Raw genomic sequence first — 17,742 nt, 5'->3', positions numbered from 1 at the left:
ACTTGATGCAGCTTGTTCTAAAGTGGTGCACGAAATAACGCTAAGGAGCTATAGGAAAAATCCTTCGGCTCCTTGGTTCTCGCCAGCTCTAAAAGCAGGCGAGCTTAAATGCAGGCTGCAGGAGCGTATATGGAGGAGAGACTATGGGACGGAGGAAAAAGCCAAATACAAGAAATGTCTCCTGGAGTATAAACAGCTAATCAAAGCTTCTCAGAAGAGATCAGACTCGCTGCAAACTCCACCAGGGAACTTTTCAAAATGGTCAAACACCTGGCCAATTGGAACAACAGCAACGTCTTCGTACCAGACGTACCTTTCTGCAACAAACTGGCAGAGTTCTTTCAACATAAGGTCAACACTATCTTTCAAGCGTTCTCATGTAGATCCGATCTTTCCCCTCATCAGACTGAGGCTATTACCTCAGTGACATCCTTAGGGGAGAGAGCTCCTCCACTATTTGCGGAGTTCTCTCCTCTCTCACAAAAGAGAATTATCAGCCTTATGAGCTCCATTAAATCTGATGCCCCTTCAGACCCCTGTCCACCCCTGATTTTTAACAAAGTGGCTAGCACGGTGGTTGGACCACTTAAGAGTCCTATTGAATAAGGTGCTCAGCTCTGGGCACTACCCAAGTTGCTGAAAAGAAGCCTCTTTTCTTCCCCTGGTGAAGAAACACCCCCTGGACCCAAAGCTTGTGGAAAGCTACAGGTCTATCTCGCGACTTCCCCGCCAGTCTAAACTGCTAGAAAAGGCTATGAATGAAGAAATTCTAGCATTTCTGGACAATCATCAGCTGCTAGATGCAGCCCAATATGGGTTTAGAGCCAACCATTGCACATAATCAGCTCTGGTGGAGGTAGGAATAAGGGTGGACAAAGGAGGCAGAGCGGCTCTAATCCTCCTAGATCTCTCAGTCGCCTTTGATACGGTGCACCATGCTTTACTCATAAAGCGTCTGTCTGCTCAGGGTTTCAGGAAATCTGCACTAGCGCTGCTGAGGTCCTTTCTGGCAGATAGAACTGGGTGGAGATGGGAGACGCAAAATCAAATCCTTTCTCGCTTCCCTGTGGGGTGCCGCAGGGCTCGGCACTTAGTCCTACTCTTTTTAATGTGTATGTGACCCCCTGGTACAGTTGATCCTCAGTTTTGGTCGGACGGTACTGTCATATGCCGATGATACACAGACAGTGGTATCCATCTAATCTCAGGTTGAGAAAGACGCTGAAAATGTTTGCAGCTGTAAGACGGCAGTGGCAAGTTGGATGCAGACTAACTGCCTTAAATTAAACTCAAACAAAACGGAGGTACTACTCTTTGGGAGAGAGATCTCCTTCTGGAATGCGTCCTGGTGGCCGGCAGGGTTGGGCAACCTTCCAAAGCCCCTGCAGAAGGCAAAAAACCTGGGAGTCTTGTTTGACACGAAACTGAGTTTTTCTGCTCAAATTAATGCAGTAATGTCGAAGTTTTTTCATGCTGCGTGTACTCCAAAAAGTCCTCCCGTACATTCCCTTTGACCTGCAAAAAACGGTGATGATGGCCCTCATCACATACAAAATAGACTATTGCAACTCCCTTTATCCAGTGACTTCAAAATATCTGCTAAAACAATTGAAGTCTCTTGAGAATGCTGTAGCACGGACACTTCTGAAAATTCCTAAATTCAAACCTGTATCCCATTTATTGCATGATCTACACTGGCTGCCTGTGGAGAAGAGTGTGTCTTTTAAGGCACTGTGCCTTATGCACAAGGCGCTTTACAAGACTGGCCCGTCATATTTTCAAGAACGGTTCACCTGTTACGTGCCCAGCAGGATTCTTAGAGCTAGCTCTGCATTTATGGTTATGGTCCCAAGAGTCAAACGAGCCAACCGGGGTGGCAGAACGCTAGCCTATCAGGGGGAAAACTATGGAACTCTCCGTGCACAGCTGGCACTGCAGGTTTTTAGGAAGCAGCTGAAGACTTGGCTGTTATCACAGTAAATTAGTGAGGTCACCTGTGTCCCCCCCAAACCTATGACTCCCTTTTTTCCGGCCTGAATCTGCTCAGCGCAAAGACACCCTCGAGTAATGCGCACTTAAGAAGATCATTCCATTCATTCATTCAAGGCAACCACCCGCTCACTGCCAAAATGCAACCACACTCGTACTGCCACAAATCAGTCACCCGCTCACTGCCACAAAGCAGCCACCTGCTCACTGCCACAAAGCAGCCATGAGACCCGTCAGATTATGGAGGGGCTGTGGGCAGCTGAATGAACCCGGGGAGCCCTGTCTAACTTCTATAGCTGCCTTGGGGGTGTAGGATTAAGAAAACACTCCCTCCAGAGAGGATGACCCTGAACTTCAACCCCTCACTCCACCATCCCTCTTCCAGACAATTTTCATCCCATAGAGCAGGCAGAAAATTCAAGTGGTTTTCTATCTGGAAACAGGGAAAATTACATGCTAAATTGTGAGAAGTTGGCCTAGCATATGCCGTCAACTAGTTATAGGGGACACCTTGCACCAGTCCAATTCGACTCTTAAGGTGATAGGTTAAAAGACCACCTTTAAAGAAAGCTATCCTAGTGGTAGCTGTGGAGAGCAGCCTTCAGGCTAAGTCTTGAAGGAGTGTTAAGCTTATTGTTTTACCATGGATAACCTCTTGAATGACCAAATGAAAGAGTAGTCCACACAGGTATATATATAAAATATATGTATTTATTCTAAGAATAATCCCACTAGTCTCTTTATGAGGTAAAGATACAATTCAAACAAGCATTGATAGTTACAATAAATAGCACTGGAATCAGAGGGCCCCAGGGGGGGGACCAAACCATATATTAAAAAAGTGGTATAAGAACCAAGACAATTCTACAGACAGTGCCTAGAGCACTTAGGGTCGCTGGTCCCTTACGAAACCACCCAAGGTAGTGAGGAAGGGGACCCACGGGAGATGCGTGCAGTGGTATAAACTACTGTCGGGATCTCTATTAAACCCTATGGAGAATGTTGCGGTTGGAAATTACAAGAATCTAAACAATTCTAGCAGGAGTTCAAGTTCAGCAGCTTAGAGTTAAGCTTTTGGAGTGCCCACGCCCCCGACAGTGCCGAGGTACCACTGTTACCTGCCCCAGGGAAGCCGGGTGCATAGGTCGTTTTCGATGTCGGGTCGCGACCTCGTTTACAATGGAAAAAGGTGAAGAACTGCTGCTGGCGTGAAGCGTCACCGATGTCGTGCAGATTGAAGATGTAGATCTTGAAGGAAAGGACCTGAAAGCAGAGGGGACAGAGTCTGGGTCACTAGCCAGTGACCAGGGAGCTCAGGAGAAAAAGCCCTTCAATGTCGGGTGTTTTCAGGTTGAAGACGGGTAGCTTGGATCAGCAGCCACGAGGTCCAGGAGGCTTCAAGGAAGGCCAGCATCTGGAGAGCGACTGTCCCACGAAGGATGAAGGCCGCTGCGGTGTTAGTGTCCGGATTGGATCCACTAAGCCTTGGCAACCACAACCCACGCAAGGATCACAAAACAGCTACGGTGCAGACCCACGAGGTCTGAGCGAGGTTTCCAGCGAGGAGACTGTAGAGCAGGCCTGGAGCAACCAGGGGAGCCCTTTAAAGTAAAGATTGACCTCCGCTAGGGCCCACCAGTCGAGAGACAAGGGACCGCGGGAGGCGGAAATTTGGAGTGCGTAAAGATGAGCCCACTGGTCGCCGGAGCTGGAGCGTCGTCCTTTGGCACAAATAATGCTGAGAGGTTGGCTCAATAATGGGCCAAAGCACAACTTCCCCACTGGTCGGGTCGTGTGCTGTGCAAGAGGTGGCCAGTGTCCTGGGGTATTGAGGATCTCGGCACCCACGGTGTCCACGGTGCTGAGCTTGGCTGTCTTCACTGGCCTGGCTTCACTGGCCTCTGGAATGCTTGGAAACCCACCTCAGGGTAAGCAGAAGTCTTCGATGTCCGTAGGAGCAGCGGAGTGCCAACCGGGTCACTTGCAGTGTTTCAGGTGCCTGCCAAGCAGGGGGGTAACTCCTTTACCCCAAGGAAGATTTCTTCATTCAGCTGTGCGGCAGCAAGTCGAAGGTTCAAGTCTTTGAAGTCCAAGATTAATCTAAGGCTCTGGGGACCCTGCACCCACCTTTATCCAGAGATTAGGGGAGTGTCTGAATCAGAGCCCACCAATGAGAGTTCAGGCGGTAAAGGGTGGCTACACCCTCTCCCCTTTGTCGGTTTTCCCGCCTGGGCAGGGGGCAGGATGCCCCTGAACCGGTTTGAGGCGGTGTATGCAGAAGTAGGCACTGGAGAAGCCTACGTGCAAGTCTGAAAGACATCCTATGGTGCACCCACCCAGTTCCAATCCACATAGTCTGTCTGGGGAGGTGGGAACCCCTCCCTGCAACAAGATCCCTATTGTCCAGCTGCCGTGGCTGGAGTTCTGCCCAGCAACAGGCAGTCAGAGCCGTGTAGGTGGCGGGTAGCATCCATTTTGTACTACGTGTGCACTTTTAAATTGGTGTCTAAAATCTGCCGCTTTTACCACATCACCCCTCTATCAAGGGGGAATCATACCCTCACTCCCATGGCTGGATTGGGGGTATGATTCCACGATGTTTGACAGCAAACAGGACATGGTTCTGTGCAGCCACTCTCAAGTTATCACGCTATCGCAATTACTTATAATGTGGTTAAGAGTATATGGTATGGCTGCACTACAAACAACCCAGCAATAGTTTTACGAAGGTTGCAGAGGGGCCCTACTCAGGCAGGGGTTCCCCCTCACACATATCTCAGCACCCTGCCTTGTAGGATTAGCAAGGCCTGCCTTAGGGGTGACCTATGAGGATATATGTGTTGTATTAAGTGGGATACAGGATACCTATATCCCTGTAAGGGGTGCAAGCACCACCTTACCCAGACTACAGTAGTGGTCTGGTGGTGTCAGTTTGTATGGCTGTCCCAGGGGTGGCACAATAAGTGCTGCAGCCCGTGGTAGGCCTCTGAGGGACCCATGCCCTGGGTACCTAGGATACCATCTACAAGGGGCTGATAGGGTGTCCTCAGTATCCAATTGGTATGTACCTAGGGTACTCACATCAGTTTAGAGAGGAAGCAGATAGGCTGGGGCCCTGGATAGCAGGGCCACAGCCTGGCTAGAGTCAGAAAACAGTCAAAACATCAGCAAAAAGTTAGGAGCAACTATGCAGTCGATGCCACTCTCCTACATAAATGATCTTGTTTCTCAAGTTCTGTGTGGTCCTTGACATTCCAGGGAGAAAACTTGTAATTGGCAGATTTGGATGCGGGAATACTGGCTGGAATCTGGAATTCTGTACTTCCAGAATCCCGCACTAAAATACACCACACTCCTACTGATGGCCTAAGAGATTAAAAAAAGAATCCATAGCTCCACCTTGGAGACAGTGGCAGGAACGATGTTGAGTTGAGGAGCTGGCAGTGATATTACAGGTGTCTTTATTCATGCTACACATTGGTTTCAATCTGCTTGTTTAAAGAGAAGCAATTTATACCTGTGCAACAGGGTTGGTCACTTGTTAGCAGCGGGAAAAATAAGACGCTATGCTTGCATTACCAAGATTCGATTTAAGAGTGGTTGGTGAAATATAGGAGGACAAAGCAAAAAATAAAGATTATAAAAAATTAAAAAATACATGTGGTCACATGCTCAATGCCAAAGAAGCTATAGATGCATTACCACAAATACCAACTCTTTCACAGCAACAAAACACCCATGCGCTCACTTCCACGAAGCAGTCACACGATAACTGCCACAAATAAGTCACTTCCTGTGATGAATCATCATTCGGCTAAAAAATTTTAAATAGTATAACACAACATACATAAATAAGAATCCACACATGAATTAGCGTCTCAGCAGCGATGCACATATCAGAACATCAACACCCACCAATGTGTAAAGATCCGCGCCTCCTGGCCCAGTGAGCAATGACCTCAGGGCAACTAAAAGCAGCTAACATGACCAGCCTCTGCCTGCTACTGAGCAACAGTTGGTACAACAACCCACTTCTGTAGCCCCATGCCCACTGCAGCAAAGCAGCCCCTTTGCTCACCACCACAGACCTGTTGAGCGACGCATGCAACGTGGCGAGAGCAATGTTGAGCTCACCAACAGAAAGCAGCACCATGCTCGCTCCATCTCTAACCAAGGAGCAACGAGGGCCTCAGTCAGCAGGAGAGCACGCCAGTAAGGATGGGTCAGGTGGCAAAGTACTGACCTTGCGAGAGAGACTTTTGCCACAGAGCTGACTTGTGTCCTGGGCAGGATTTCTCACAGATTTCCCCATCACATTAGAAACATCATATTCTGTTAAGAAAAAAAAAACGAACTTACAGATACCAAAAGATAGACATGGCAACTGTTTAGAATCAGGCAGGCTTGCTTATTAATAAGGCAGGGACAGCAAGAAGAGCCATCAGGTAACTAGCACAGGTAGAGGCAGAATGACCTGCAGGCAAGAGAGACTAGCACAAGAAGAAGGGGTTTCAATAATCTCAGGTAGATCACATATAGAAGTGTCTGAAAGGAACTATGATATGTCAATAACTCAGACAGGGGAAGCAGGCAGGGGACCACAAGTCTGAGAAACACGTGTAGAGCGCCAGAGCTGGGTGCCAGAAAGTCTACAGCCGAGAAACAGACACAAACCTAGTTGCCTTTTGAGTATAATATAGCAAAATGGATTTATGTAGCATAATAGGTTACCAAAGTTACTTCGTCTATCAGCCGACAACTCGTCTCCAGGGCTGAAGCTCTTTGTGGGAGAAGAGTGAAGCCACCAGAAAGGCTTCTCCACCGGCACTGGTGCGGAGCGCTCCTCGCGGCTAGAGGGACGTCCGTGGCGGAATCTTTCAATGTACCTGCAGACAGGAACAATGCAAGCAGTTAGCAAAGCCAGACATAACATTCATAGCCAGGGTTCTAATGGTCCAACAGTCAGGACTAATCCTCTCTTAGTCCTTCTTTCGCCCTCCCACAAGAGCTGGGTCAAGCTCAGTCAGTGTCACAGCCTTCCCTCTCACATTGGGGATGCGTCCTACTGGGACCGCCAATCAATGTTCCTCAATAGTACCCATCAATAGGTCTGCACACCTGTGAAGGGCGCTCTAACCTACTCCCAAGTCTAACACTTCAAGGCAGATGGACTCTGGTTTTACAGAAACTTTTATTTCCAATCACACCCGTCTTGTTTCGATTACAGTGTTCTGAATCTGCTGTGCACCAGAGAGAGAGAGAGCTATTAAAATGTGCATGTATATACTACACCTTTATATTTGGCACAATGATTTTTAATAATAAATTAGTTTGCAAATGGAATCGGAAATACCCATTTGTCCATTAATACTTTTCAGCGAAGCATTGTAATATTACTGGAAAATGTATACACAGGGACATCTTAAGGATTTGGGGGGCCCTGGGCCAAACATATTTTGGGGGCCCCTTTTCAGGACACCTTTGAATTTATGATCTAATTTGAGCCCCTGTTTCCCACGCAGTTTCCGCTTCCTCAGCTGCGCTAGCGATCCAGTTTGCATCATAGGCATTAGCCTATATATTCTAGATGTAAATGGACATGTGCAGCTTACAGGTGTAGGATTCAGGGTTTCCTGCCCTGCTACTACATTTTTAATACTTTTTAAATTGTATATGTGTGGCTGAATTACTCTGTGCTTTTTAACAATTTCTCCTACATATGCGCACTTGCACTTTACTTGATTCTGCTTGCCAACACCTCCTTAGCTGTTCCGATTTGCATTTTGGTTTTCCTCCAGTCCTGGTCCGCTGCTGCTGATACGCCGATTGTGTGGAGGGCTGGGGCTACTATCGGGCTACTCACTTCCGCCCACGCAGTTTCCACTTCCTCAGCTGTACTAGCGATCCAGTTTGTATCATAGGCATCAGCCTATATATTTCCGATGCAAACGGATGCGCACAGCTGATAGCTGTAGGATTTAGTGTTTCCTGCCCTGCTACTAGGTTTTTATTACTTTTTAAATTGTATATGTCTGGCTGAATTACTTTGTGCTTTTTAACAATTTCTCCTACCTATGCGCACTTGCACTTTACTTGATTCTGCTTGTCTACACCTCCTTAGCTGCTTCGATTCGCATCTCGCTTTTCCTCCAGTCCTGGTCCGCCGCGGCTGATACGCCGATTGTGCGGAGGGCTGGGGGCTACTATCGGGCCCCTCACTTATGCCTATGCAGTTTCCGCTTCCTCAGCTGCGTTGGCCATCCAGTTTGCATCATAGGCATTAGCCTATATATTCCCGATGCAAACGGACGCTCTAAGTGGACATGCACAGCGGGCGCGCCGCAGGCGCCGAAGGTAAGCCTGTCTGCGCCCAGAGGCGTTCGGCGCCGGCCATGCTGCCCAGTTCCCCTCCGGTGAGTTTCTTCCACTATATTGCAATAGGGAAAAACTGCTTAGCCTTAGGCGGCTGCCATTATGTCACTATACAGTCGCTGATACGAGGTTGGAGGTAGACTTTCGATGCAATAAGTGCAACTGGACTCTCCTCCAGCCCAGGAAACTCGCACCCAATATCCTCCCACGCAACAATAAGTGTAAAAACAATAAGAAAACAGAGGACTTAAAGGCCACCCTTTTAAATGGTCGCTCTATACAAAAGCATGAACCATACATTTATGGCCTACTTTTAGACTAACAGTCTGATCTTTTATTTCTCACTGAGACCTGGCTGTCTGAAGCCTCCAACCCTACTATCACCTCGGCCATCCCTACGGGTTATAACATTCTTAGGAGGGACCGATCGAATGGGAAGGAGGGAGGTGTTGCCATAATTTACAATAAAAAACTAGACTGCTTAGGCTTCTGCTGTACCTTATCCCCCCATCATAGCATAGCTGGATTTCTGATTTACAGACCTCCCAGTGCTATTGGAAATGTTATTACTACGCTTAATGCAGCCACCACCTCCCTGGCCTTAAAATACAACAACTGCCTCATTCTGGGATATTTCAATATACATATGGACAATGGAAAAGACCCTCAAACTATTTCCTTGTTGGAGGCGCTGCAGGCCTGCAACATGTTTCCATCTGTTTCTTTGGCCACCCATGAGAAGGGCCATACCCTAGACCAAATCGTTCACAACTTTGACATATCAGTAAGCCTACCTCTTCCCATTACCTGGTCTGACCACCTCCTATTAAAATTCGTCATTCCCAACTCTGCCACAGCCCCTTGAGCTAACACAGGGCAGAGGGCCTCTAATTACAGGACGTTCCATAAAATATCCATCCCGATGTTAGCAGACGCCCTCGGTCGTTCCTCACCAGAGCTGTCTGGCTGCCCGGACTCGGACGCCCTCTCAATAGATTCATGGCTCCGAACCAACATTGATGCAGTGGTACTGGTTGTTTGCTGCTCCTCAAAGAGGTCAGCCCCACCAGCTCCATGGTTTAATGATTCCCTTAGATCTCGCAACAGAAATTGTGGAACAATTGAACGGAAATGGCGTGAATCCTATCTACCTGAGGACAGGAAGGTGTATAAAGACACCTTAAAATCTCATTACATTCTCGTGAAGGCAGCCAAGAAAAACCTCTTTCAAACCAAGATAGAAAATGCCCAAAATAAGAGTAAGGAAATCTTTAGCATAGTTAAATCCTTTACTGCCCTGAGAGCCGGCACAAAGGAAGGGCCATGCCCTGAAGAATGGTCTAAGTAAATAGTTGAATTCTTCCACAAAAAGATCTCCATGATCCAACAAGCCTTCACTAACATCTCAGGGGAAGAACTGACCTTCTACCTTAGTTCTAATAGCAAATTTCCCCTCTTGGATCCTCCATCTTTACTAGCTTTCCCTGAGTTTCAGCTTGAAGAGTCACTGACCCCTCTCTAAAGCATTAAGTCTGGCTCTCCTACTGACCCATGTCCAGGGAATATCTTGAACCTATTAGCTCCCACCATAAACCCAACAGTAAACCAGCTCTTTAATGCTTCTCTCTCCTCAGGCACCATGCAGAAATTATGGAAAAATGCTAAGATTCTTCAACTGATAAAAAAAGCTAACGGCAAACCGACGGACCCTGCCAACTACAGGCCAATCTCCCTTCTTCCGACCCTCTCCAGAGTACTAGAGAAGCATGTAAACAAGGCCCTCCAAAAACACATTGAAGATGGGAAGCTCCTTCATGAGTCCCAATCCGGTTTTAGGACTAACTACAGTATGGAGTCCGCTCTGCTGGAAGTGACTGAATTTCTCAAGGGAAAGCTGGACCAGGGAGGCAAGACTGTTCTGATATTGCTCGATACGTCGGCGGCCTTCGATATGGTCCCACATGAGAGGCTCCTGGAGAGACTTGCTAACATCGGTCTGGGGGGGACCGCCTTAACATGGATGTCATCCTTCTTGGCAAATAGATCTCAGGACATCTGGCTCCCCCCTTTCTCTTCCACAGTTCCGGCCATGAATGTAGGTGTCCCTCAGGGCTCCATTCTCAGTCCTACCCTTTTTAATATATATCTATCCCCCTTGCATTTCTAGTAGAGGAAGAGGGCGCCAAATTCCTATGCTGATGACACTCAGCTGATTTTTACGTGTGAAAAAGGAACCGACTTTGACGGGGCAATGATTAGGTCTTGCCTCACAAAGGTTTTTAACTGGCTTAAGATCAATCAGCTGAAGTGCAATCCTGACAAAACTGAAGTTGTTTTCTTTGGTAATCCATAAACGCCTGACTGGAGCGCTTGGTGGCCAAAAGATCTGCCGCCCCCACGCGCTGAAAAGGAGAAAGTCAAAAACGTAGGAATTGTCATAGACAAGACACTCTCCATGTGCTTTCAAATTCAAAATCTAAATGGCACTTGCTTTGGCATACTCTGGACGCTAAAAAAAACTCCTGCCACTGTTACCGCTTGAGAGCAGAAAGCTCGTGGTGCAGACTCTGGTGACATCAAAGCTTGACTATGTCAACAGCTTGTACCTCTGTCTTCCCAAATCCCTTATCCAGCGCCTACAAGTGGTACAATACGCGGCGGCCAGAGCCATCCTGAGAACTAAACCCAGATCTAGTATGACCCCTATTCTTAAGTCTCTCCGCATAAAAGAACGGATCGGCTTCAAAGCAATGACCATCTTCTTTAAAGTTTTCCATTGCTTAGGAGCCGGCTACATAAATAAGCGCGTGAATCGCTACACAACAGCTAGACCCCTAAATTCTTCCAATGCCAACCTGGCCATCATGCCTAAAATATGCAGTGCCCGCATTGGAGGTAGATCCCACGGCTTTCTAGGCCCAAAATTGTGGAATAGCCTCCCTGAGTCTCTGAGACTTACCCCAGACCTACTCTCTTTCATGAAAGAACTTAAAAACCGGGCTTTTTGATAACTGAAGGGTCTTTTACGCATGTTTTCCTCCCACTGTCATGCGCCAGGACACTCTAGTCTGAGTAGCCGCGCGCTTTATTAAATACACAATTTCATTTCATTAGGTCCCTGACAGTGCAAAGGAACACTCGTCCAAATTCTAAGCGCCTTATTTATGAGGCTTTGCTTCACTTTTATGTCGCTGGTGCGGCACTTTTTGTGACGCACCGGCAGCATAAAATATGTGCAATGTTATGCCCTATTTACAAAGTGATGCATCTAGGCAGATGCTTCACTTTGTAAACCCCTGCACCGCATTATACCTGCGCCAGGCATAATGTATGCAGGGTGGGTGTTGCCCCGCAAAATGCCTCGTAGAAGTGGCGCATTGAAATCTACGAGAACTCAGTGTGCCACTTCTAGGACCCCATTGCGTCAATATCTTACGCCTGCCACACAGCAGGCATAAGACTGATGCAGGCCCTTTCACATGGGGCTTGCCCCATGTGAAAGGACACATTGCTGAGTTGCGTCTATTTTCAGACACACCGCAGCAATGCATCACTTTTGCGCATACAGATTCGTCAGAAATACTGACATATCTGTAATTCCTTGCGACATGATGCCTCATACAGTAAATATGACACATCCATCATGTTGCAACGAGGGCACACTAAGAAGTGACGCATCCCTGTTTTCACACAGCGATGCATCACTTCTCATATATAAGGCCCTGAATGTGTTTACATCTAATATTCCGGGATAGTTGTGTGTGTTTTCATTATTGTAACACAGCAGCAGCTCACCAATATTACTGCAAATAATCTCTGTGTCGCCCTCCCATTTCTTATATGTTAGGCCTTGTTTTGATCTAAAATAAACGTTTTTTATGTATATTGCATGAAACATAAACACAAAATTTCTCTGCAAAATGGCTGTACTAGACTCTCACACATCAGGTACATAAGAAATAAATGAAAGGAAAACAGAATTCAAAACAAACTGTTTAGGAAATATTCAAGGCCATTAGGGCAAAACTCTGGAGAATGGAGCTGACTGTCAGGGGGCCCCCTGAAAGGCTGGGGCCCTGGGCCAGAGCCCACTTTGCCCATGTATTAAAACGTCTCTGTGTATACAACTTGGGTCTGATTCAGAAGGGGCCTCTGCACTTGTACCACAGACCCCGAGGTCGTGGGGGGAGTTCTCCACAATGAGAATTCTCATGCGGAGATTCCGACCGAGTGCGGTCTTCACCATTAGTGCAGAGACTTCCCCTTGACTGCGCGGTCTCCACCACGAGTGCAGAGACTCCCCCATGACTGCGCAGTCTCCACCACAAGTAAGGAGGCCCTTTCTGAATCTCACTGTGGAGATTCCACCCTGAGTGCGGAGACTCCCCCACAACTGCGTGGCCTCCACCAAGAGTGCGGAGGCTCCCCCACGATTGCGGAGACTCCCCCATGACTGCCACGACTGCACGGTCTCCACCACGAGTTCGGAGACTCCCCCACGACTGCGGAGACTCCCCATGACTGCGCGGTCTCCACCACGAGTGCGAAAAACCCCCATGACTGCGCGGTCTCCACCACGAGTGCGAAAACCCCCCCATGACTGCGCGTCTCCACCACGAGTGCAGAAACTCCCCCACGACTGCGTGGTCTTCACCATGAGTGCGGAGACTCCCCCATGACTGCCTCGACTGCGCGGTCTCCACCACGAGTGCGGAGACTACCCCACGACTGCGCGATTCCCCCACGACTGCGCGGTCTCCACCACGAGTGCGGAGACTCCCCCACGACTGCGTGGCCTCCACCACGAGTGCGGAGACTGCCCCACGACTGCGTGGCTTCCACCACGACTGCGGAGACTCCCCCATGACTGCAAAGTTTCCACCACAAGTGCGGACACTCCCCCACGAGTGCGGAGACTCCCCCACGAGTGCGGAGACTCCCCCACGAGTGCGGAGACTCCCCCACGAGTGCGGAGACTGCCCCACGAGTGCGGAGACTGCCCCACGAGTGCGGAGACTGCCCCACGAGTGCAGAGACTCCCCCACGAGTGCAGAGACTCCCCCACGAGTGCAGAGACTCCCCCACGAGTGCAGAGACTCCCCCACGAGTGCAGAGACTCCCCCACGAGTGCAGAGACTCCCCCACGAGTGCAGAGACTCCCCCACGAGTGCAGAGACTCCCCCATGACTGCGAGGTCTCCACCACGAGTGCGGAGACTCCCCCATGACTGTGCGGTCTCCACCACGAGTGCGAAAACTCCCCCATGACTGCGCGTCTCCACCACGAGTGCGGAGACTCCCCTACGACTGTGCTGTCTTCGCCACGAGTGCGGAGGTCATTGTGAATCAGCCCCTTTTGTTTAAATAGCAGGTTAGATGTTCATGTTTTGGGGCATCAGAATGCAGACCAAACATAGCATAACTTCCTACGTCTCTATTCTAATCAGACATTACAGGGACCAAGTCACGTATCCTACCCTTTCAAAAACAAACAAGCACACAAACAAACAAACACACACACACACACACACACACATTTCATAACACATTAAATAAGGATTAGAAATGTTTCACTTGAACGTAGATCATAATGAAAACAACAATTCAGGGAATTAAAACCAGTAAAGGCTTGATTAATTTACAAACATGTAAGGGTGCATGATGTTAAAAAACAGCTTATAACCAAATTGCCCACAATAGAAACACAGAGGAATGCATGAATAGCCCAACTACAAAGGAGGAATAAACTTTTCTTTGAGTCGGAGAACAGTTCAGCAGTTAATAAACTCTCAATAAAAGGGCAGCACACTGTCTGGCTATCTCCTTGCAACCCACGTGGCTGACCTCCGATTCCCTGCTCCATTGTCTCGCTCACAGTGGAACAATTGGTTTAGTGAGGAGGTTTCTAGGCATAGGCCTCTAGAATGATCTCCTAAAAGTAAGTAACTGGGCCTTTTTTCTGCCACTCACCCTAGGCCGCCTGAATATTAACATTTTTATAACCAAATTGTGCGGCCCACACAATTCTTTTACACAGGCAGAGTAGAACACAGGACAAAGACGAGGAAAACAAACATAAAACGTACAAGTGGTAACTAGAAACACCAACTGTAAAGGTTTACAGAGAGTCAGAAGTATAAACATGTACGTGGATAACCCAATGAAGAGGCCCTCTCCTCAAACGTTCAGCTGCAGACCTTGACTAAAACAAACACAGAAAAAATGCACCTGTGTGAAATAGTCTTCATTTTATCGATATTCATATCTACAGCCAGCAGCGGCTATAGAGGGGGCTCAGAGGGGGGTGCAAAACAAATATAATAACTTGCCGCTTGGCTCGGAAGACAAATAAAACGGTAATAAATGAGCTTTTATTTTTCATGGGGTTTGGGGGGATTTTAAGTGCGCCGACGCTCCTCCGCTTCAACAGGGGAGCCACCCGCGTCTATAGCACCACAAACAGATGCAGATGGGACACTCCATTTGCACCTCTTGTGCTTAAGACCAACTTGCTAGTGCACACTGCTCCGCTGTATTTTTATAAGTCCAACTTGTCTTCCATTTTAGGGCTATTCCCCAAACCCCTCTGAACACCATTATGTGCTTTGAACAGTTTTATGGGGCAAAGACTACACCTATTCCTCTCAGTACCTTTAAAGTACGCAGCCCTACTGCACTGGGTACACCCCACAACTCTCCCTTCAACCAGATGTAGGCTGAAAGTCCATATGGTAACCATGACTTGCAAAGAATCTACAGGTGCTACAAGAAGATGAAGACATTGGGGCAAAATAGAAGGTAGGAATGTCAGGGCTGAGAAGAGGCCTCTTCCAAAGACATACAATGTCAAACAACATACTTGGCAATCACTGATCCATCGTTAGGAGTCCCATCATCATCTTCAGACAGGCTGGAGACATCCTGTGTTGGGGAGGAAGGAGACAACCAACCTTCGTTTGTCCACCCAGGCATGGGCTCTCGGGTTGCCCCTTCAGGAGTCTTGGAGGTGCTGAGCTCAGTTGAGGGCCAGGACTCATCGAAAGGACTTGAAGAGCCAGCAGAGTTGTGGGGCTCCACGACCAGCCGCTGAGATCCCTTTAGAAAGTGCGTATCGGCAGGGCTGAGAGAGTCATCGGAGAGGTGAGAGGCTCCCCTTGGGTGCAAGCGAGCAGGGCTAAGGACCTAGGAAGAAAGGACAGACCCTGCAGTTACTTCAAGCGGACTACTAGCTTCAGCACAGCAGAAACAAACAAAAATAATAAAAAGTGGCTTCCACCTTCCCACAGTTCTTACTCCATACTTATTTAAAAAGGCCCGTAAATGTGTTTCCCAAATGTATCTGCACTTTAAAGCTTCAAGTGTGTAGGGTTTTACTTTAGTGATGATGCTGATCTGCGCACAGGAACCTATGATATAATAAATATAGTGTGAGTTATTGTGAGAAGTTGGCCTGGTATATGCTGTCCACTAATTAAAGTGGGCAGCTTGCATCAGTCCAGACAACCCTTATGCTGATTTAAGAGGTCAAAGGTAACCTTAAAAAGCTATCCAAGTGGTAGCTGTGGAGAACAGCCTTCAGGCTTAGTCTTGAAGGAATGTTAAGCAGCTTGCTTTACCAGAATGCAATCTTATTGTATTGATTAAATGAAAGGGGAACCACACAGTAGTTCTAAAATATGTATTTATCAATATAACACTATCTAGCACGACACAGTATCTCCTCCACAGAGATAATCACAAAGCACACAATACTTAAGCACAGAAATGACAGTAAATAGCACTAATACACAGTGGGCCCCGGGGGAGAGGGGGACCAAACCATATACTAAATAAGTGGTATAAGAACCACGACTTGAGTCAGGATGATAATCGAGAGGACGTAGAATCGCTGGGACCCCAAGGAACCACCCAAGGTGAGTGAGTAGGGAGCCCACGGAGGACGGGTGCAGTGTGGGAACACGACCGCGTGCTACGTACAACTCTATGGGACAGTCGCGGTTGAAGTTTTAGAGATTAAGGACCCTTTCCAGTGGGCTTTGAAGAAACCCTGTGGAAGACAGAAGGTTGGAGAGCCACCCCACCCGTGGATACCGAAGTACCCAAGTTACCTATCCAAGGAAGCCGGGTGCATAGGGGTGAAGTGACATCGGAAACTGCAGTCGAACCCAATGGAGGACTTCGAGAAAGTGCCGCTGCTGGAAGGAAGAAGAATGTCCGTTGGAATCCAAATGTGGATTCTTGATGAAGAGTACCTGAAAGCAGAGGGGACAGAGTCTGGGTCACTTAGGAGTGACCAGGGGCTCGGAAGACGAATGCCCACCGGTGTCGGGTGCTTCAGATTGGTTGATGGTGCTCTCGACTCTGCAGCTGCGGGGACCGGGCGACGTTGAAGACGACCAGGAGTCGGATGGGAGCTGTCCCATGAAGGATGTCGATTGCTGAGGGGTCGGTGTCTGGCGGGAGCACCAAGAAGCCTTGGAAACAGCAATCCACGCAGAAAGTCAAGATAGTGTACGGTTTGGACCAGCAAGGTCCAAGAGAATCACCACAGCAAGAGTAGCCGAGGCCGGCGTGGAGCGACCAGGGGAACCCAAGAAAAGCAAAGTTGACCCTCAGATGAACCCACGGGCCAGAGGCACAGGAGTTGCGAGACGGCCTAGAGCAGTTTCACCAAACAGGCCACTGAGCACTTGGTGCGAGGTGGTCGAAGATCTTGGTAGAAAATGGTGGCAGAGGTTTATTTATTAAAAGTTTTGTATAGCGCGAACATGACCCAAGCGGGTATCAGAGCGCTTTACATGTGGGTTGAGGCAGATACAGGTTGATAAGACAATTGGGCAATGTACATCAGGAGCAACATTGATATCAATACATGCGAAAGTAGGCCGTGACATCGGCCAGGAAGCAGTTACGACAAGTTACATTGGAAATAGTAATAACACAGTAGCGGGCGATACAGGGCTGTAGCATAGGCAAGTTGGTAGCACTTTATGGTAAAACAGGCAGGGCGGTGAGGGGGATTGGCAACTAGTTAAGCGAATTGTTCATCAGTAGAGCCTTCACTTCCCTTTTGAAGGCAAAGGTTGATGGAATCAGTATTGTGTCAACAGGTAGGGAGTTCCAGATTCTCGGGGCAGAGCCGGAGAAAGAGCGTTTGTAGGTTTTACATTTTTTACATTTCTTTGGCTTAAGGAGCAGAGTGGTGGTGCTCCTTGAGGATCGAGCACTTCCAGATAGTTCAAGCTTATTTTTCAGGTATAGAGGGGTGTTGAAGTGTAGTGCTCTATGGGTCATACATGCAATTTTTAATTGTATCTTTGCCTCGAGTTGGAGCCAGTTGAGTGATTTCAGGTCAGGTGAAATGTGGTTGGATTTCTTGGAG

At 48.2% G+C, this 17,742-nt stretch overlaps 1 protein-coding gene and 1 pseudogene across 12 annotated transcripts in view; one reads left to right on the top strand and one right to left on the bottom strand.

Moving 5' to 3' along the window:
* The window catches only part of PROSER3 (proline and serine rich 3), a 185,719-nt gene that overhangs the window by 80,627 nt on the left and 87,350 nt on the right, over window positions 1-17,742 (bottom strand). For 11 of the 12 annotated variants that reach the window (XM_085615926.1, XM_085615929.1, XM_085615931.1 and 8 more), the window contains 3 exons: window positions 15,220-15,542; window positions 6,721-6,875; window positions 6,233-6,321 (listed from right to left, as the gene is read on the bottom strand). In XM_085615926.1, coding sequence (XP_085472052.1) covers window positions 6,233-6,321; window positions 6,721-6,875; window positions 15,220-15,542 — 567 coding nt within the window. The remainder of the gene's footprint in view (window positions 1-6,232; window positions 6,322-6,720; window positions 6,876-15,219; window positions 15,543-17,742) is intronic. The other variant, XM_085615921.1, reaches the window with a different exon arrangement.
* On the top strand, window positions 12,962-15,075 carry LOC146809121 (uncharacterized; annotated as a pseudogene).

This window comes from Triturus cristatus, chromosome 7, assembly GCF_964204655.1.
Source record: "Triturus cristatus chromosome 7, aTriCri1.1, whole genome shotgun sequence".
NCBI lineage: Eukaryota > Metazoa > Chordata > Amphibia > Caudata > Salamandridae > Triturus > Triturus cristatus.
This window is presented reverse-complemented; position numbering and strand designations above follow the sequence as displayed.